This window comes from Manacus vitellinus, unplaced genomic scaffold (assembly GCF_001715985.3).
Source record: "Manacus vitellinus isolate BGI_N305 unplaced genomic scaffold, ASM171598v3 scaffold_0_pilon, whole genome shotgun sequence".
NCBI classification, from domain to species: Eukaryota; Metazoa; Chordata; class Aves; order Passeriformes; family Pipridae; genus Manacus; species Manacus vitellinus.
Window position 1 is genome coordinate 56,407,716 of NW_021938789.1, and position 19,824 is coordinate 56,427,539.

At 44.5% G+C, this 19,824-nt stretch overlaps 2 protein-coding genes across 2 annotated transcripts in view; one reads left to right on the forward strand and one right to left on the reverse strand.

Annotated features, from left to right (window-relative positions):
• Positions 1–3,042: 3,042 nt before the first annotated feature.
• NOCT (nocturnin) lies at positions 3,043–6,946 on the forward strand. The gene is made up of 2 exons (XM_029961155.1): positions 3,043–4,005; positions 4,846–6,946. The coding sequence occupies exons 1-2, from the start codon at positions 3,744–3,746 to the stop codon at positions 5,679–5,681; spliced, it is 1,098 nt and encodes a 365-aa protein (XP_029817015.1). The 5' UTR covers positions 3,043–3,743; the 3' UTR covers positions 5,682–6,946.
• Positions 6,947–12,857: 5,911 nt separating this feature from the next.
• ELF2 (E74 like ETS transcription factor 2) overlaps positions 12,858–19,824 on the reverse strand; it is a 35,233-nt gene continuing 28,266 nt past the window's right edge. The window contains exons 7-9 of the mRNA XM_029960693.1: positions 15,551–15,743; positions 14,826–15,179; positions 12,858–14,579 (exon numbers count right to left, since the gene is read on the reverse strand). Coding sequence (XP_029816553.1) covers positions 13,952–14,579; positions 14,826–15,179; positions 15,551–15,743 — 1,175 coding nt within the window. The 3' untranslated portion in view covers positions 12,858–13,951. The remainder of the gene's footprint in view (positions 14,580–14,825; positions 15,180–15,550; positions 15,744–19,824) is intronic.

The following is a 19,824-nucleotide window of genomic DNA, read 5'->3' on the forward strand; positions in this document are numbered from 1 at the left end:
GTCCCAAAGAAGGCTGTAGGTGTAGTATGATACTCAGTAGCATAGGATTTGTCACATGGGGATGGCACCTGTCAAGTTTTTCCTAGAGTTGGTGTTGCAGGGAGGGCACCTCTGGCTGCTGCTGGCCTCCTTGGCTGTGGAGGCTGATTGAGCTACAGGCCAGGCTGCAGGTATGGTGGAACCATTCACCTGGCAGTGAAATCCAGGTGGTAAATGGGTTGGGGCTTTTGGCCAGTGCTGGGAGGTAGGACATGAAGGGAAGTGAGAATGCTGTTCACCTTACGCAGAAGGTCAGGGCCCTGGCTTCAATACCCCTCTGCAGCCCTCATCTTTGAAGCAAAGTCAGTAAAATAAAATTTCTGGTGTCTCATTGCCTGAAATCCTAGAATTTCATCTATTCTGTGCTGGATGATACTTACACCCTGTTCTTAGGTTTAATGAGCAGTTTGAATTCTTCCTTTGCCCTTACTGTGCTGAGGTACCCCCTTTGCTGAGAGGAAGGTGCTTTTTGATTTTAAGCACCTTTAAGAGTAGTTGCTGAATTGGTGTTACCTATTACATCACACCAAGAGAATCACTTCCATGTTCACTTCCCACTGCTGTAGTTCGAGCTCAGGAGTCTCCTTGTTGCTCTGCACACACCAGCACCACAATGTCACAGCACACATTATCCCAGCAAGTCACAGGTCACTTAGCTTGGACTGTAAGGTTTTCAAATGGTGACCTTGTACTTGCCTGGATGCTGTGGACATGTTCAGTGTTGCAGAAATAACAGAATGGATTTTTGTGTTTGGAGTTTCCATGTTCAGGTTGCTGCTCTGGCCCCTGTTCTGCAGAACAGCTCAAACCATGTTGTGATGATTTCAGCACGCTGGGGACAAAGAACCTGTGCAGATCAGCAGTCATCTTAAGCTGAAGTCTTCCCCCAGGAGCCCCCTTTCAGCCAAGAACTCTCAATCCACCTATACTAGGACTGAAAGTGTTTGATTTACAGTCCAGACCTTCTTTCACCCAGTCTTTCCTGGGCCCTCAAAAAAAGACCAAAGCTCTTTTTTCCTGCCTGACACGATTGACTTCAAAAGCTGTCAGATCTGTGCAGCTGGGCCATAGCACATCCTGTGCAGGTTAGGCTGTGCCTTATGCCCCAGTAAAGAGCTGGATACCCCATGATCCCAGGGATGATGAGATTTAGACAGTACTCTGGCTTTGTTTGCAGCTTGGCAGGTGGGTGGCTGAACTTGGCCTGCATCCTGCTGTAACAGATGTAAGCTGCTCAGGGCTTTGCCTGTAGACCTTTGGCTCCAGCTGCATCACACCTACCTTGTCTCTCTCAACATCATCCCTCTGATTCAGGTCAAGCCACAAGCAGCCTAAGCTCTTGCTTATTCCTTTGGAAAAGCCCTATGTTGGCCATGTTCATCCCTGGCGTGGCAGGGGCTGTACAGAAGGATGTTTGGGGTGTGGGGCTCGTGGCTGCACCCTGCTGCTGACGGCACCCCTGATGGAGCAGAAAGCACCGTGCGCTTATCTCCAGTTGCAGCACTTAGCTATGGCTTGTACCTACCCTAAAAATAGGTGAGTGGCTCCCTGTGCAGCTTCTATTAAAAGCTCTGTTGATTTCCTTGGTTTTCTGCGTGGCTGCCTGGCAGCCCTGGTAGTGTGTAAGCTGGACCCTTCTGTGACCAGCACAGAGCATGCTTTGGTTCCTGATCCCCATCTCCTCACAGCCATGTCAGGGTCCTTTGCTTAGGGATTTCATGTTTCCCTCAGTATTAAATGGCATTTCTTCTACTTTCAGCAGTACTTTCCTTTCTGATAAGAATTCTAAGCTGAGAAAGACTGCAGAAACTGAAACATTTTACACACAGTTTCTCTAGAAAGACATTCATGCTTATGAATGAATTCAAGCTCACATCTCAGTTGAGGAACTCCTGGTACTTTAAACTTTAACTAAAAGGATGGAGATGGGGAGAAATGTCCTCCATCCAGTCTAAGGTCCCAATTTACAACTTCCTTAGAACTGTTAAGAAGCACTGTTCCATGGGCTTACAAAACACATGTTAAGTGGTTTTTGGTGTCTTCAAAAGTATTCATTTTGCTAAATACAAGGACAGGAGGCTTCTGCAGAGTGTTGCTTTTACTCCTTCTGAGTATGTTTGTTGAACTGTTAGGGATTCCATCTTCCTACCTGCCCCTGTAGCCTGTCATTACTGTATATCTGTCACCAGCTGGTAGTGCTGTAGTTCAGTCTGAACATGTGTGTGGAGTAGCCCCCCAAATCTGCTGCAAGATGTGAGCACAAGATGACAATTCTCTTCCTCTTCCTTTTTTAAGTAACTCAGCCATACAACTAAATTTGCTTGAAAACCACTGTGGGCCAACAGCAGTGCAACACTGAAGTTCTTTTGCCCAAGCTTCCCTTTGCAAAATGCATCCTGAGTAAATAAGTGAGACAACAACAAAACTCGGTCAGCGCCTCTTGTGCAAGTTGCTGTGACGCAAACACTGCCCTTCCTGCCCGTGTTTGAAGGGAAGCAAAGTGTCCTGGCACACTTGGGCAGAGTGCTGAGCATGGAAAAGTGCAAACACAGCCTCTTTCCAAGAGCTCCCTACGTGTTTTGGCATTTTCTGAGAAGGGGTTGGAGAGCTCTTAGGGCATGCACTGTGTAGGAACATCACAAACTGTCCAAACTCCCCCACAGCTCCCCCGAAGGCCAGCCCTTGATGCTGTCCCCTGTGTGTGCACTAAGCAAAGCCTTGAAGGGTTTGTGGCTGTGCAGTGGTACTGCTTGTGCTCTTGGGAAGTGGGAGAAGGAGATATTTCACAGCACAACAGGCATGAGGGCTGCTGGCTGAAAGGAATGGGTGGCTCTGCTCCTTGACCCTCCTAAGGGAAGAGGGCTGCAGTCACCTCCTGTGTGTAAGCCAAAGGGCAGAACAGGGTGGGGACACGCATGCACCCTCCCCATGGCAGCCGTGACCTCACCTAGGATGGGGGGACCTCCCTGCAGGAGACACGGGGCTGGGTGAGGGCTGACTGCCTTAGGGGGAGAGCTGGGGACAGCTGCTTGTGTGCAGGAGCTGGAGAGACTGCCCTCTCCATTGCACATCCTAAGGCCTAAGCCAACAGAAGCATCTGGCTGCTTCATGCTTGTGAAAACATTGCTGCAAAAGCAGATAAAGCTGTGATCAGAGATCCCTATTAAATATTAACCCAAGGGAATGAGTCACCCTGCTTGCTGCTCTGCAGGTAGGAACCTGCAGCCTGGAGGCATCCCAAATCAGGACAAGGTACCAGGTCAAACAGTGTGTCTGTCACCTCCATCGCAGGCAAATGCTGCACACAGAATGAGGAACAGGCAGCATTTGTCTACCTGCTGGGCTCTCTCCTCTCTGAGCAAGGGAAAAGTGTGCTCTATTCTGTTTCCTACAGTGCATGCAGAGTTAGTCTTAGCCCTACTGTTATGGACAAAAGACTCCTTTCTTCCCTAAAAAGACCAGCCTGATGTTCTAAGCCAGGCTGTTTGCAGGCTGCGGAGGTGAGCAGCCCCTGATGGCAGGCAGAACGTGATGAGACTGGACAGGACTAACCCTGCCTCTGCATCCTTCGTATTTTGTCTCAGCTTCAGGAACGGGCTCCTGCACAAACCACAGATTGCTGGCACTGCAACAAGGCACCCAAGTGATGAAAAGAGTCAGGGTGGACATCTCTTAACAGCAGTTTTTCCTTTCCAGTGTGTTCCATGGGAAACAGCACCAGCCGACTCTACAGCGTGCTTGCCAAGACGCTGAGCAGCGGCGCCGTGTCCCAGCACCAGGACTGCCTGGAGCAGCTAGACCCAGCACGGCTGGATCCTATAGACCCCAAGGATTTGCTGGAGGAATGTCAGATTGTCCTACAGAAACGGCCGCCCCGGTTCCAGAGGAACTTCGTGAACCTGAAGAAAAACGCTGCCAGCAACCACCGCCCCATCCGGGTCATGCAGTGGAACATCCTTGCCCAAGGTATGACCTTGAGACCGAGTGCAGCTCCCTGGCAGAGCAAAGGGAGAGGTGAACTACATGAGGTACAACTGGCTGAGGGCCAGGGGGAGTATTTCGAGCACTTAAAATAGGGGCTTTCCTTCTGTCCTGTAGGAAAGGAAAAAGGGTCTCTCCTTACAACTGTGATGCCAAAGGTAGTCCTGGATTCCTGTCCTAGCTGAACACAGTGTATTCAAAAAGACCCATCAGTTTTTAGGTAGTTGTTAACCCCCAGAAAAGACTCACCCTCCCCTAAATTTTATTCTTTGTAAACCTCGTCTAAAGCTTTCTTATTAGTTTATTGGTGAATTATCCAGGAATTTAGATCTGCTACGGGAATTCTTAATGCTTCAAAATAATTTTACCTTTCGGTTATAATAATTTTTGGTATTTTCAAATCAAGACTGTAAATTGACTTATGCAACAGTCTCATCTTAAAATCTTTTGGGATGGGAAGTCCCCCCATAGGGATTGCTTTAACAATCTGCAGTTAAGTCACTCCTATCCCATTGCATTTTATTTTTAAGCTTAAGCTGTAGCAGCCACATGTGAAAGTACTTGCCACAGCATAGGGGGAAAAGGGAGAGGAAGTCTTGTATCTGTAAAGGGAACTTAATTTTTTTGGAGTGACTCCAGTGGTTTGAGAAGGGGTTCTCACACCCATTGGCAAACCTGGCACTCCTAAAGTCACCAGCTACTGCTAAAAAGCCCACGACCTGCGTTGTAAACTGATGCACCTCTGGCCTCTGCCAAACCTGGAGGACAGCCTGCTGGAGCCATCAGTAACTACCTTTTTTCTCTCCCCATCCCTGCTAATTTCAGCTCTCGGGGAAGGCAAAGACAACTTCGTTCAGTGCCCCATGGAAGCTCTGAAATGGGAGGAGAGGAAGTGCCTCATCCTGGAAGAAATCCTGGCGTATAAGCCCGACATCTTGTGCCTGCAGGAAGTCGACCACTACTTCGACACGTTTGAGCCGCTCCTCAGCCGGCTGGGCTACCAGTGCACCTTCTTCCCGAAGCCGTGGTCCCCGTGCCTGGACGTGGAGCGCAACAACGGGCCGGATGGCTGCGCCTTGTTCTTCCTCAAGGACCGCTTCGAGCTCGTCAACAGCGCCAACATCCGCCTGACGGCCATGAAGCTGAAGACCAACCAGGTGGCCATAGCGCAGACGCTGAAGTGCCACGAGACGGGGCGGCTCTTCTGCATCGCCGTCACCCACCTCAAGGCCCGCACCGGCTGGGAGAGGTTTCGGTCCGCGCAGGGCTGCGACCTCCTCCAGAACCTGAAGAACATCACCCAAGGGGCAAAGATCCCCCTGATCGTCTGCGGGGACTTCAACGCGGAGCCTACCGAGGAGGTCTACAGGGAGTTCTCCAACTCCAGCCTCAATCTGAACAGCGCCTACAAGCTGCTGAGCCCCGACGGGCAGTCGGAGCCCCCGTACACCACCTGGAAGATCCGGCCCTCGGGAGAGTGCCGGCACACGCTGGATTATATCTGGTATTCCCAGCACGCCTTGAATGTGAACTCAGCCCTGGGCTTGCTGACTGAAGAGCAAATTGGGCCCAACAGGCTGCCATCCTTCAATTACCCCTCGGATCACCTGTCCCTGGTGTGTGACTTTAGTTTTAATCAAGACCCTGACAGGCTGCTGTAATGTGTTGGAATGCCACTAGGTATTGCAGTGACTGAACTCACCACTATTTTATTTTAGAGAAGACTTTTGAAGCTGGAAGCAATTGGAAGATGAGGAAACACTGTTGTTGACTAAACATTATTTTGGGCACTTGTTTGGCGTTACGCATGTCCTTCAGCCCTCATTAATGTGGAGCCTTTGAGGGAGGAAGAAAGAAGCCAGTGTTCTCATCGTGGTCTTCTTGCCACGTCAGGGTTTGAAAACCAGAAGGCAAATGAGCTTTATCCTTTCACTAAGCCCCCTGTTTAAGGATTTAATCCTCTAATGAATGTGGAGGCCTTAGTACTTAAACCACTTGTGTTTGTAAAACAACTTGCCCTGACAGCATGCTAATTTTATTTATTTTGTGTTAAGCTTTTGCAAGTACCAAAGGGAATGAGGTTCCAACTGCCCAGTGAGATTCTCTTAAATCTTTTTCTGTTGCAATACGAAGGAAGTTTAATGCAGATTAGACATGAACAAATCTAAGCTCATACTGGTGTGGTCTTCTCATTTTCACATGACCTGAAGTGATGAATTCATTGGAAGCGAATGGGTAGTGGTGCAGTGTGAGGAAGGGCCCCTCCAGTAAGAGCAGGTGAGGAAATAGAGGCTAACTATAACCTGGAGTAATACCCTCACTTTTCCAGAACAATGTGCATGTGTCTGTTACACACATACAGCCTGTAGGTTTGTGCACTGGTACCTTTGTCTCTTCTGTGCTTCCCTCTGGAGGGCACAGCTAACCAGGGAGTATTTCTTCCTCTGCTTCAAGTATTACTTTTCTAAATGGTTTAAATTTGTAGTCTTGTCAATCTTGTTTCAGTAAAGGGCCAATCTTAATGTTGAAAGATTTTATTTATCTTCAGAAATCTAAAGCTACACTGGAACCTGGTACAAGATAAAATTTATTTATTGACAAAAGTTGGTTTGAAATCATGCAGTGGCCCAGGGGAACTCTGGCCAAGCACCTGGGCTGCAACAGAGCTGTGTTAGTATAGTAACTCATGTGATGCTCATTGGTATGACATAGGAATTGCATATATGGATTGTAAATATGCCACTATGCCAGAAAATGCCATAGGGAGAGAGAAGGGAACAGAGACAGCAGTTGGGGTTGGGCTGACATTTAGATAGTTGAGAAAGATGAGTCAGGGCAAATAAAGCAGTACTTCCATGTAAAGTAGGGTACATAGTAACTCTTAAATGTTCCATGTGTTTATTAATAAAAGTCTTTGGGAAAAAAAGTAATGTCTCTGCTGCTGTCTTTCTCATGTCCCTGTCCAAGGTTCCTGTTCCCAAGTAAGTGACCGGTCTCAGCTAGTTGGAGCTTCAAGTTAGTGGTGATGCTTCTCATTCCAGACCTCTTTCCCCACCCCGCAGTCCTGATCTCACAGGGTGGCAGAGCTGCTTTGCCTTCACAGCATGTGCTGTTTCTCCAAACTGAAATGCCCGAATTCCACAGCAAATCTGTAGGGAGGGGAGTTGCCTTTCGCTGTTAAGCTGCTCTCTCCCCCAGGTAGAGATGAAGCCTACAGTCAGTACTACTGTAAATATTACCATTTCCAGCAGTTGTGTGGAGCTACAAACCTGGCCAGTCCTGCAAAGCAGAGGGCAAATATCCCTCCCCGAGAGCTACTCAGATGCCTGGCAGGGCTGGCTCCCCACAGCAGGCAGCTCAATTTGTCACCTTATTTTAAAACCTAATTTGAAGAGCAAGAAGTGCCACAGCTCTGTGCTTTACACAGCCCATAAATTACTGTACTTGCATTGCAACTGGAAGTCCCAAATTCCTACACAAACACACTCCCTTGTCAGGCAAACAAGTGAAGTGCTGTTGCAGGGCTGTAACACACCCTGCACGTGTTCCTGGCCCTGGAAGGATGAGGGCAATGATCTGCTTCCACGCAGAGGCCCCTTTAACCAGCCTGGGACTTATGTGGATTTGAATTTCCCCAGAATGAAAGGATTTTACAACCAAGGGGATAATGTCCTTGGTGAATACTCTTACCAGGCAGATGGGACATGCCCCCACCTCTCTCAGCTGGAACTTCAGGAAGAGCAAATTGTGTCCCTGGAAGCCGCATGGGATGGCTCTTTTGGGGGAGATTTTGGGCCAGAGATGCAATGCTCCTAATGCCCCACAGGAAGGCAGACCTTGGAGCATCCCTGCCAGGAGCCTTTCACACCAATTAGACTGTGACAGCTTCCTTTTCCTGGTGCTGGCTGCCCTCAATTGCTCTCTGAGGGGATGAGATGCAATCCTTCTCCTTTAGGATTATCTTCTCTTAGGACCTTCCCTCAAATGGTCTTGCAAGGAGGAGAAAGAATACAAGTGCCCGTTAATGCAGGTCTGTAGTCATCTGTAGCTAAGCACTTCTGAAAGCAACACCACAATGCAGACATACAAGATGATACCTTTAATAAGTCAAATCCTTGCTCATCTACCACAAAAAGTCACACCAGAAAGCTGGAGTTTCCATCCAGACTCTTTTGGCAGTTTCTAGAAGAAACTGCACTTGTGGTAGAAAGCCCTGACTTGAGAACAAGGGTAATACTTGTACTCAGATCTGTATTTAAAAACAAACTAAACCATAAAAAACAACAACAACAAAAAAAACCCCAAACAAAACCACACCAAACACCAGAAAGCCCTTAATTTCATTTCACTCCTGTCTAAGCAGCTCCATTTTCCTAAGGCCAGTCGAGGTGTCAAATCAGTGTGGCGGCTCCACCACTGCCAGGGCACAGAGCCACAGCACCGATTATGGAAGGCCTTGTTTACCACAGGAGCTGAACTGTCACAGCTGCAAAATTCCCACTGTCACTCTCACAGTGTGGTATTTGGTGTCTGGATGATTCTTACGGCACTTTAACTCAGACCCTGGCTTGCAATGCTACCTCTCCCACAAAAGAAACCAAACTGTGGAGGAACAGTCTGATTTATATGATGCTGCCATCACTGCAGACCTCTCCTGAAGTGGAGAGGGCTGGGATTCTTCTTCCACCCTGGCCACGTGACAGTAGATGTGCACTGCTTCATCTCCTTAAAGGGTAATTTTGAAGGCGAGGGGAGGGTGGAATAATTGAAAAGGCTGGGGACTCTCCCCATCTCCAGGCAATTCTTAATACTGTCATACTCAGAAAATCACACCTCCCTGCTACAAGCACAACAGTGAACCCTTTCTGCTGGATTTCAATAAAAGGTAGACAAGCCACAGAAATTAACTGGTAACTTCCCAGACGTCTTCACCCTTTTATTCCAGTACTTGCCATGAAATTTATTTTGCAGAGAAGTCTGTTTTGAAAGACTTAAATGACATACTGTTCTTGCTTTGTTTTATACAGCAAGAGGCAGGCCTGCAGCACTGAAATGCTTTTGCCAGCTCTAAATATCAATATACTGAATGTTTTTCATAGGAAGAAGCAGAAGGGTTTTTGATTTGTTTTTCCTATGTAGCAGTATGACTCTTACAGTAAAAATGTCTTCAAAGCTCTTCTCGTGGCTGTCTGCCTTATAAGCACACCAGGGCTAAAAAAAGTCTCAACAGATCCCTTGCTCTGATCTTGAATAAAAGCTGCAATAGCTTTATCAGTGACACTTTTCCCTCACCCTCAAGTGAGATGAAGGAAGAAATGACCCAGTTGTTTAATTTGATGAAAGGCAGAAGCTGTTGCAAGCTTATTAAAACACTATCTCTCTCGGAGAACAATTAGATCACAAGTAGATAGTGTCACTTGGATCTTCTTCACTTAATAAGCTTAACACCTGCTGTTTGAACTGTCTCTATGAGGCAGAATTGCACTTATCTTGTTCTGGCAGTGACAATCTTCACATGCAACCGAGATCCCTGCTGCACGTGTCAGGGCGAGTGAGAACTGGGGCTTCGGGCACCTCTTTGTTTCCTCATCAACTCCTGACTGCCACTGGCTCACGCATCCTTCATCACCTCAGATGTAATTCTCCAAAGCCCTAAAATTGATGAAATCAAGCAGCAGAGGATCCCAAGAGCTCAGCCTTTCTTTCAACACGCCTTATTGAGACAAGTTGAGTTGTGTCAGGGCCCAGAACCCTTCTCTAAGTAAGATGTCCAGGAGAGAGTTAGCAAAAACAGCAGGCTCCAGGATAGGATTTCCCTTTCAACTTTTCTTGTCACTACCCAAAATTTTGATATTCAGATCTTTTTTCCGAGTTGCAACTCAGTTAAGACTTTTTTCTTCCCTGTGGATTACACAGCATCAACCTTTTCATCCTATAACTTACAACAGTAGTTACAGGAAAAGTAAAAATGTATCTGTAAAATCAGTGATACCTTGACTGTATATGTCTCAATGCCTTCTGTATAAAGCGTGCTCACTTCACATGAGTTTCATTCCATTCCCACATCTAGAAAAGTTACTATTTGCCAAGGATGAGTTAAGCCTGGACTCTCCTACATGAGCCACCAGATTCAGATGTAAAAGTGAGTCCTGCTTTCACACAGGTACAAAATAACAGGTTTTTCAATGGGATTGAAAAAGTCTGGGAGTACAGCTAGATACTGACTTTTCCAATACTCTAGAGTTGTTCTCTTCATTGTAGATGCTACAAACCTGACCAAAGCTCCTTCATCCTAAGATCACATCCTCCACCACCACCAGTAAAAACATACTAATTAATTCATAGAATCATAGAATGGTTTGGTTTGGAAGGGACCTTAAAGATGATGCAGTTCCAACTCCCCTGCTACACCAACCTTGCTCAAAGCCCCATCCAACCTGGCCTTGAACACTCCAGGAATGGGGCCATCCACAACTTATCTGAGCAACCGCCAGTGGCTCACCACCCCCGGAGTGAAGAATTCCTTCCTCATATCTCATTGAAAGCAGCACACTGAAGAGCAAACTTCCACACTAGGGAATGCTCTGAGACTTTCAGTTACAGATGGGACTCAACCCTCTGACATTTGGCTGAAGAAATCCCTGAGGAGAGGCTGCCTCTTGTAAAAGGCTTTGCTACTGAGATTACACACCAACTCTGAAGGAAACCGGATCTCAGAAGAACTCAGAGGCACTGCATGCACACAAAGCAATGCTGAAGAGCTGTGCTTAAGCAGATACACTGAAATCACTACCTGACTGTGACAAAAAGGCTGTTGTACTTCTAAGGTAGCAGCTAAATTTAAAAAAGTGAGGAGTACAAAGGCATACATGGAAAGGTTAACAAAATCCTCACTGTTTCAAGTCGGGTTAAGTTCCCTTCCCATTTCAGTTACGGCACATCCTCATACAGATTGAGGTTCTCACTTCTCGAGCCTCTGTTAAATGTCCTCTGTCAGCCAGCATTGTGTGCTGCTCACTGGGTGGCCAGGGGAGAGAGCCAAAAGACCATCACCAGTTCTGTGGCAAGATGCAGCACTGGCAGTAACAGTGTCTCAGACCACGGGCTCCGAGCTGACTATCCCACGAGTAGTACATGTGCACCTCCATTCCGTTCGTTTTTGCCATGACATAATGAAGTCTTGGCTCTAACTTAAGAGAAGGTCATCAGCTCAAGTCCTTATCTATTTCCAGCAAAACAGCTTGTCCCCATTTGACTTCCAGTGTATCTAAATTAGGCGTCAGAAAGGTTTTAATTACAAATACTGGAGGCAGACATTTCACGCTCCGAGATGCAGCATCTTTCATGTATGATCAAGTGACAACCATTTAGAAAAAGACTTCTTACAGACAGGACTTACAAATGTAGGTTTAAAAAACCTATTACTTTTCTCTCCTCTTGTCTTTTGAGGAGCACTCTTCTCAGTGCTCCATTTCTCTTTACCCATAACAGTGCACCCCAGACTACCAAATTAATCGAGCCATTGCCCACCTTCCCCTTTCTGTCCTAATACTTTCTTAGCAACATAATTCCTCTTCTTTCTCCCACATTTCCTCCTGTGAAGGGGTCTTTGTCCCCTACCCCAGGCCAGAAGCACAGCTCCTGCATAAGAACCTTTGCTTCTTTGGGTTGCTGCTGGTGGGAGGGATTCCTGCCATCTACACCACGCTTTTACCTGCTTCAGCTTTTTCATTGCTTTGTTCTTAAACTCCACATCCTCGCTTAGAGTTATGAAAAAGAATACATTTTCCTAAAGACTTTCAAAACTCCCCACCTGCTGGCTTGGCTGTACGGAGCTATTCCCACACTTCTTACCAGTCAAAGGGAAGAACAGGGCTTACTGCTAGGAATTGAGAGGTAGCTTGGTTTTCACACCTAAGTATTCATTCTGGTTTCCTTTATCAAGACCTCAGTTCCAGGTATCTGTTGAAATTGCTCTTCCAGACATGAAGTACTAAGATGGTCATCTAGACTTAGATAATCTCAAGATTACCCGAGTTCCCGCTCTGAAGACTTTCCAGGGCATCTCACTAGGAATTGGGAGTCCACTGGGGACCTGGGTCCCCACAAGCCAACGTGCCAGTGTGGTCCTCATGAAGACAAGAGAAGCTCCCCTGCATCTATTTTAAGTCATGCACATGGACTGCAAACATGGAGCAAATATCTGTGTACTGTGTGTTCTCACACAAGCTTTACCCCGTAGCCTTGTATCATGATACCTCTAATTTCAGTGCAATTACAAATGGAAAACCTATTCAGATACTTACTCCATCCAGAAAAAAAGTCATGTATTTGCGCTGAAGCCAAGTTGGAAATGTCAATGGCGACAACATCGAAAGAACCAGCAGCGTTAACTCAGTATTTCTCTTTCTTGTTTCTGTGTCCCAGTACTTTCAGCCTGCCTCTGTGAGATCATCAGAAATTAGAACACTGCTCATTTCTACCTTTCCTCTGCAGTGCAGCCTTAGGAAACTGAGGTGTACCTGGAGGAGCAGTTAGGTAGCTCCCAGAGCTCATGGGTGTGCTCAACAACCTGAAAAAGTGTAAGAGAACTAGACCTCTGTCAGAAGTTACCTCACCACAAGCTACCACAAGCTTCACAGATACTTTAACAAAAAATATCTGGGTGTACTGTGTGCAAGAGCTGGTCAGCCATTCATCAGAGTAGTGAGCAGTTCCAAAATTTCATGCTATATCATCTATCTTAGGCTGAACGCCTGGAAAATTTCAAATAAGCAGAAAAGGTGGTTAATAGGTTGAAAGGAAAAAGTAAAAAATAAAAAGCAGACCAAACACCATTAAATTTTGTTTCTGTATTTCAGTAAAACCTACTTGAATACACTTTGAAACAAGAGTACAACAAAATAGAATATACTTCAAATGTTGAATATACAAACTATTATAGTTCGTTCCGAACACTGGTACTTCCCTCTTAACTTCAACTAAAAAAAAAATTTACAGGTTTAGAACTACCTGACAAAAGCTCATGCTGGGCGTGACCTTTCAAGTGACAGAGTAGAGCTGAAACTGAAATGTATGCACAGATGCCAAGGCTAAGTGAGAGACACAGGCATGTTACAGCAGAAGGCAGGAAGCCCGCTGCTACTTTGTCCACGATTAAGAAATTTAGACAGACTTTAAACTACCATACAAAATATGTTACATGTCATTCTATAACAATACTGTGCTAGGTACAAGGTTTTTAAAAAATTTGTTTTAATAAAAAAGCTTTACACAAACAAGCCATTAGCTTATTTCAAGAAAGATAACTGAAAATCAGTCTAAGGCTTTCATTTTGAATCTGCTTAAGCTGTATGATACAAAAATCCCTCTAGGTCTCTGTCTTCTTTTAGAAGCTCTTAAACCTCCTTTATTTCACTTTCTACAATGCCTAGTATAGCAGAGTTTTTCACATAGCACCAGTTGAGTACTGTGGGCACAGTAGTAATCGCTGGTATGCACATAAACTGCATCAAATTTGCCATTTGTGTAACAATGAGACTTTCCTCTCCCCCTGAAAACTAAAAACCAAAGCAAACCTCTCACACAGCTCTCTTTTAGTGTTCCAGGTCTTAGTGTAACTTGGTAACCGGTAGCGTAGTGAATAGTTTGGTCCCTTTTCAGTCCCTCTATCTCTCCTTCTCCATAGGTTCAGCTGTTTCCCAACTGGAAGAGGCAGTTTTTGTCAGCATATCAAATGTGGTTCAATTCCCACTGAAACACGGGAAAATAATTTTGTTTTTTTTCCAGTAAGTCTTCAACAAATTCATGTTTATTAACATTCCAAAACTCTCCTTTTTGACTTGGTGGTGGCATCCACATCCCTCCCCCAATTACGTCAGTATACTCAAAACCGTTACAGGCAAGGTCCATGCTGGAAGCAGCCTATTCTTCATTTTTCACACGTTATGATTCCTTCTGTTTTCATTGTTACAGGAAGGGCAATAGCTGAGGGCGTGCTAACTACTACTACGTGGGTCACAGTCTTGCTTCCATCTGCCGGCTTCTCTTCTTTTACCAGCTGCAGTGTTTTCACTTCACACTCCTGTTTTGAAGCCGCTGTGTCTGATTTAACTTCGGGGCTTTTTAAAACTGCACTAATCACCCTGGGAGGAGTCTGGCCAGAGGCCTGCTGAGCAGGCACAGATAGTCTCATTACTGGTGTCCCATGAGCTATAGACACTGGGGTTAGTGCTCTAACAGCCAGCGGGGCTCCCACAATGTTAATACTTCCTGAGCCGGACAGGCCCGTTTTTGTTTGTAACTGACACTGCGTGAGTTGCGTGGCAGGGATGGTAATGATTTTGGCAGGCTGCATTGTGATTTTGTCTCCATTTTCAGCAGAGGTTGGCATCACAGTAGGGATTGTCTGGATTACTACCTTTGGGGTTGTCGCTGTTGTTGGGCTCGTGTTGGTTATTAACGGTGACCCCGCGTTTACCGACTGCACTGCCACGGTGGAGATTTTCTGTCCCAGAGAGGTCATGACAACAGGCACCTGCATTGCCACACGAACAGTCCTACAAAATAAAGGAAGATGTGTGTGTTTATGCCAAAACACAGGGCACCATTACAGATACTACATGATCTTTAAGGTCCCTTTCAACCCAAACCATTCTGTGACTCTAAATTACACTGCCACTTGCAAATCAGAAACTATTTCCAACATTTAAAACACAGACAAAAAACCCTAAAAGACAGCTTCCTAACAAAAAAGCTGCTTGTCATGAAGAGAAGACAAACCTAAGGCACATAATAACACAAACCTGGGAGCTGTTGTTGCTGGGACAGTAGTGGTGGTCGTTGAGGGCCGAGATGAGGATGTGTCATGCGCTGGCGAGGCGATATTCACGACTCTGGTGACTCCTTTTTCTGCTCTGGTACAGCTTAACTGAGAGGAATTCTTTCCTCCACGTGCAGAGCTTGCTGCTTTTAAAAGGTTTTCTGCAGATAAAGACACTCTTTCCAATGACTTCTCATCTGTAGGCATCGACAAATCTTCATTGCAGGACTCACTTTTGTCATCATCTATGACAACTATGTTTTTTGGCATCTCCTTAAATTGATACACAAGCCTCTGTCCCTCAACCTTTGCCAGGATTCCTCTTTGATAGTAGTATCTGCAAGAGAAATACAGTCAAGTAGTAAGCAACAAGTAGAAAACCTTGTTCTGTACTAACAAGTAAAGCTGAAGTAACCACAGTACTAATATCTACAGTGTGAAGAGGTGTGGAAAGAAGGTGGCAGAACACCCTGGCAAGGGATCTGAAGGACTTACCTGAAAAAAAAATCTGACCTTTTAAATACATACTTCAGGAAATTAATTGCAAATTTGTTGGTAACATAAAAAGCAACAGGGACTGCAAGACTGAAGGCTAAGTCAGCAAGAGGGCAAAACTTTTAGATTTCAGCACTGTTTTATTTCTGGAGGCAAAATTAAGAATCAGATTTAAAATTATGGTAGGTAACTTAAGGCTGTAAGAATTTTTACCTCAGGGCTCTTCCCATAGTCTCATAGTTCATGTCAGGTTTGTTTTTGTGTTTTCCCCAGAGTTTGGAGACAGCTTTTGAGTCCACAAGTTTAAAGATTCCCTTCTCTCGCTGAGTCCATTTAATGTATCGAGGACAAGTGTTTTTGTCCTGGAGAAGGTCCAGAAGGAACTCCCATAAGTACGTTGTATTTCCTATAATCAGAAATCATTTAAATATTAGGAAATCACTTTTAAAGACAACAGAAAGTTCTCCACATTTAGGTAACTCTGAGTGACCTGCATTACAAGCAATGTTATGCAGAGGATGGCACGTCATGTCACCTGCACATATTCATTCATTTTGGTAAGTTTTGTAAAGCTTCCATAAATATTTACATTCTGAAAGGAGCTAATCCAAGTGATCTGCTATACAGCACAGGAGCCTGTTCAATCCAACACTCATTCTGAGTTCTTGAAAAGAAGTGTGGGAGGGTGTTCAAAGTCACTACAACCTACATCTGTTCAGCAGGACGAGAGCTCAGAATTTTCTTCTCATATTTGATTGAACAGGGAATGAAAATGTCAGTGTATTTTATGACACTGAAGGACAGGAGGACACAAATAAGTAATTTACAAAAGACATACAACCTGTAATACCAAAACATCTCAACTGCAGTGAAGTTTGTCCAGGATCTGGGGCTCCCACAATGCCTGGTGACAGCCCCATGTCCTGACTCTTCCCAAATACATGCTGCAGAGTGACCAACATCCTTCTAGGTGCAAAGACAGTCCAACTCCTTGACAGCAAGTACTCACATGGCAGAAATCCCATGTACCTTTCTATAATTAGGGGAATATAAAATGAAATCACCCTAAAGAAGAATTTAATGCACTTGTCAGGTATTCAAGAGGTTGTACCATTTCCACTGGAGAAGCCCCAAAAGAGGGTTTATGACAGGATGGCACTGAACATAACATGGGGATTGTCTGCACTCTGACTAGACCACGTCCATCTAGGAAAAGGGTAAGAGAAGCAAAGAAAAAAGCAGATCACACCACAGTTTCTACAGCTGAAGACAACTCCTCACGTTTCTGAGAAGGGAGAACTATGACAGATCTACAAGAATAATAACCTCAGAACATTAATCCCAATTCTTCACTCCCAGGGAGTGACATGGGAGTGACACACCAATTTGTGTGTGTGTGTGTCTGTGTGTGTGTCTCTGTGTGTGAAAAGGTCTTTAATTCCTGAGATTTAGTGGCCTAGCATAGAACTTGTTATGCCATGTTGAAGACATTAAGGCAGCTTCAAGACCACTGCTGCAGAATTTGAGAACTTAGCTATAAACCCCAAAGGGTAAAAAAAACTAGTTTCCATCTTCTGGAAGACCACCTCATAGATAGAAAAAACAGTACTTTACCACATGCTCCAAACGAGAGCAAGTACTTACTCCAGAGCTACCAAAATCCTACTTGCACTAGATTTCAGAGAAATTTGAATAGGACCCATTTGAGGAAAGAGTCAAGAAGAGAACTCAGGAATGTTTAAATCATCCTGCATTTTAGGGAATTAATCCCTTGGGGGTTTATTCTTTAGCTCCTCAGAAAGAGAATTTCTGGGTCCACCGCCAGATGCTGCAGGTCTGCAGCAATTCTTTGCAAAAACATAAGTGGGTTTTAGTATTAGGAAGTAAAAAGGAAATTCAAGAGAAATCATTCTTGAGTGTGCCCAATTTTTTCTGCAGGAACAGTGCTGCTGACTCAGCAGGTTTCTCTTTTCCTCTCATGCTCTGTATTGACCTAAATAAAAGCTTTTTTTCCCCAGGAAGACTGTGTAATACCTATACCACTCTGAAGCCATCTACTATTGCCAGCAAGATCCAGTGATACTTCAGATGGGCTGCTGTGTCAGCTAAAGCTGCTAAGCATTTAACACAGAAAGGTCATTTTACAAATGTTTAACACAATTTTGAACCACTCTTAAACCCTTTCTCCTCAGAACCAGACACTCCCAATACTGTGAATCCAAGCTTACAGACTCCTGAGGAAGAGAGAGACATCCCTGTAAAATCTATTTTCTGAACAGGTTTAAATTCAAGCTGCTTTTAAGCATCTGTGTACCAGGCTGGACTTAGGAACATGTGCTGCCTGCACCTTGCTAGGAAGAGAGAAGCTTTATTTACTACCATACAGCTCCCATCACCATCAGAAAGGTCTCAGGTTAACCAGTAAGCAGCCACTGAGCTAGACATTACTGTTACCTGTCTTAATTTCAGTCCAGAGTATTTTAAATTTTAAAGACATTTTTGTGGTTAGATGATTATTACAGCTGCCAGCTGCTTAAGAATGTTAAGTGTCATTTCAAAATAGAGAGACCAGTGGCCAGGGAGTATGTGAATTATACAAAGTACTGTGTGTGTCAATGAGCTGCTGCATCTATGAGGAGAGGCTCAAACACAGTTTTGCTCCCTCTAACTGCCTACAGCTTAAAGAGAGTATTTATGCAAATGAAAAACAAAGTATGGAAAGAGAAACCATGCCAAAAACTGGCAATCCACTATGTGAGAACAAAAAAAAAACCCCACTGTCTCACTTAAAGTAAAAATACTACGATGTCTCCAGCTCCTCCCATGTAATAAACTGTAAGGCACAAGTAAATCAGATTTACAGCTGCTTCACTTTGCACCAGAAAGCACCAGGAATGCACAAAAGAAGGATTACCTATATGCCAACCCTTTCCAAATGTGCACAACCAGCTCTCTTCCTCCAAGACTTCACTCTGACAGTACTGAGCTCTAAAATAATTTCTGTTTTTCCAAAAACATGCTGGATATTAAATAGCCTATATCTGCAAGTAATTTTTTTAAATAAGTAACAAAAATTAAGTCCAGTAACAAAATGTTTTGCAGCACATCTAGCTAGACTATATTAAGAAAAAAATATTTTATTCCAGTTGTAGTGTAAAATATGGAATGAGATACTTCATGAGAACAAGAGACATAAGTAGATCATTATAAGAGTCCATGGAAATACGATTAAAAAAAAAGGCAAAAAAATCCCCCCAAAACCAGAAAGCAGTACCATCTCCCACTTGGTAAAACAAACAGCTACAGAATGAAATCACCAATACAAAAACTAGAAGAGACAGAAATACAGCTCTCCTTTTTCAAAGTTATTTGTGCAGCAAACCAGGACCTGGGACAATTTGCATGTACTATTCAGGTAATGGAAAGCTGTAATAGCAAGATCTGAATTAGAAAGCAAGCTAAGAAGGATTTAAGAATACTAAAAAAGAAAAAAAGGACAGAGACAATTAAATAAGATGCACTTTTAAACATAGCAGATACAAAATCTGTGATCTCCACTGAAGTCCACTCCTACACCAAATCCAAAGACAGCAACAGTGGGCACTGCAGGGAAGTTTAATGACTGTTTGCACTGCTATCCATGAGCCAACATCTGCAGGACGTCAGTCCCGTTCTTCCTTGCCCTACTGACAAGACTCAGGAGCTGTAGCCAGATAAGGAATTATGTAAACAGTAGAGACCTTGCTTTCAAGCAAATCTCAAAATAATAGTGGAGCTGACCACTACGCAGTCTTTCTAGGGTGCTGCCACTACAAGTCACTAAACTTGGTTATTCCCTGCCATAGCAACATCTCCAAACAACCTTCAGTGCATAAGTGGGGAAGAGATCCAGATTTTTCACCTACAAACAGGGGAAGAGTTGATACACCGCACGCCACCTCAAAGGTAACCTGTGAGCAAATGTCCCAATCTGTCTCCCTGCTGAGTGAATAGCAGGGGCTTGGAGTCCAAGAAAGGAACCACTGTTTATAAGGAGAAACATTAGGAAAGTAGGACTCTCAAGCACAAAATGCCTCACTCAGCCACTACAGAAACAGATCACCATTTAAACCAAACTGAACCTATTAGTCAAAGGAATATATTCCCACTGGAGTTTGTGAATCAACTAAGAAAACATTATTTCCAGCCATCACCATTCTAAATGCCCATGTGCTGCCACTACTTGAAAACAAGTCTTTCAGCAGTAGCTTAATAAATTATGTGTGTAGCACTAAGCTGACACACACCACGAAAGACATCACAAGTCAATAAACACAAAGCAAAGCAAATAAAATATGAGAAATCCTATTAACTGTGGAGAGTACTACAGGGCTCTTCCAAAGCACACATCCTTGTGCCAGATCTTGTACAAACAAATGTGAAGACATCGAATCCAACTCTAATGAAGTCAGTACAAACTCGTCCAGCAAACCTCTGAAGATGTGTAT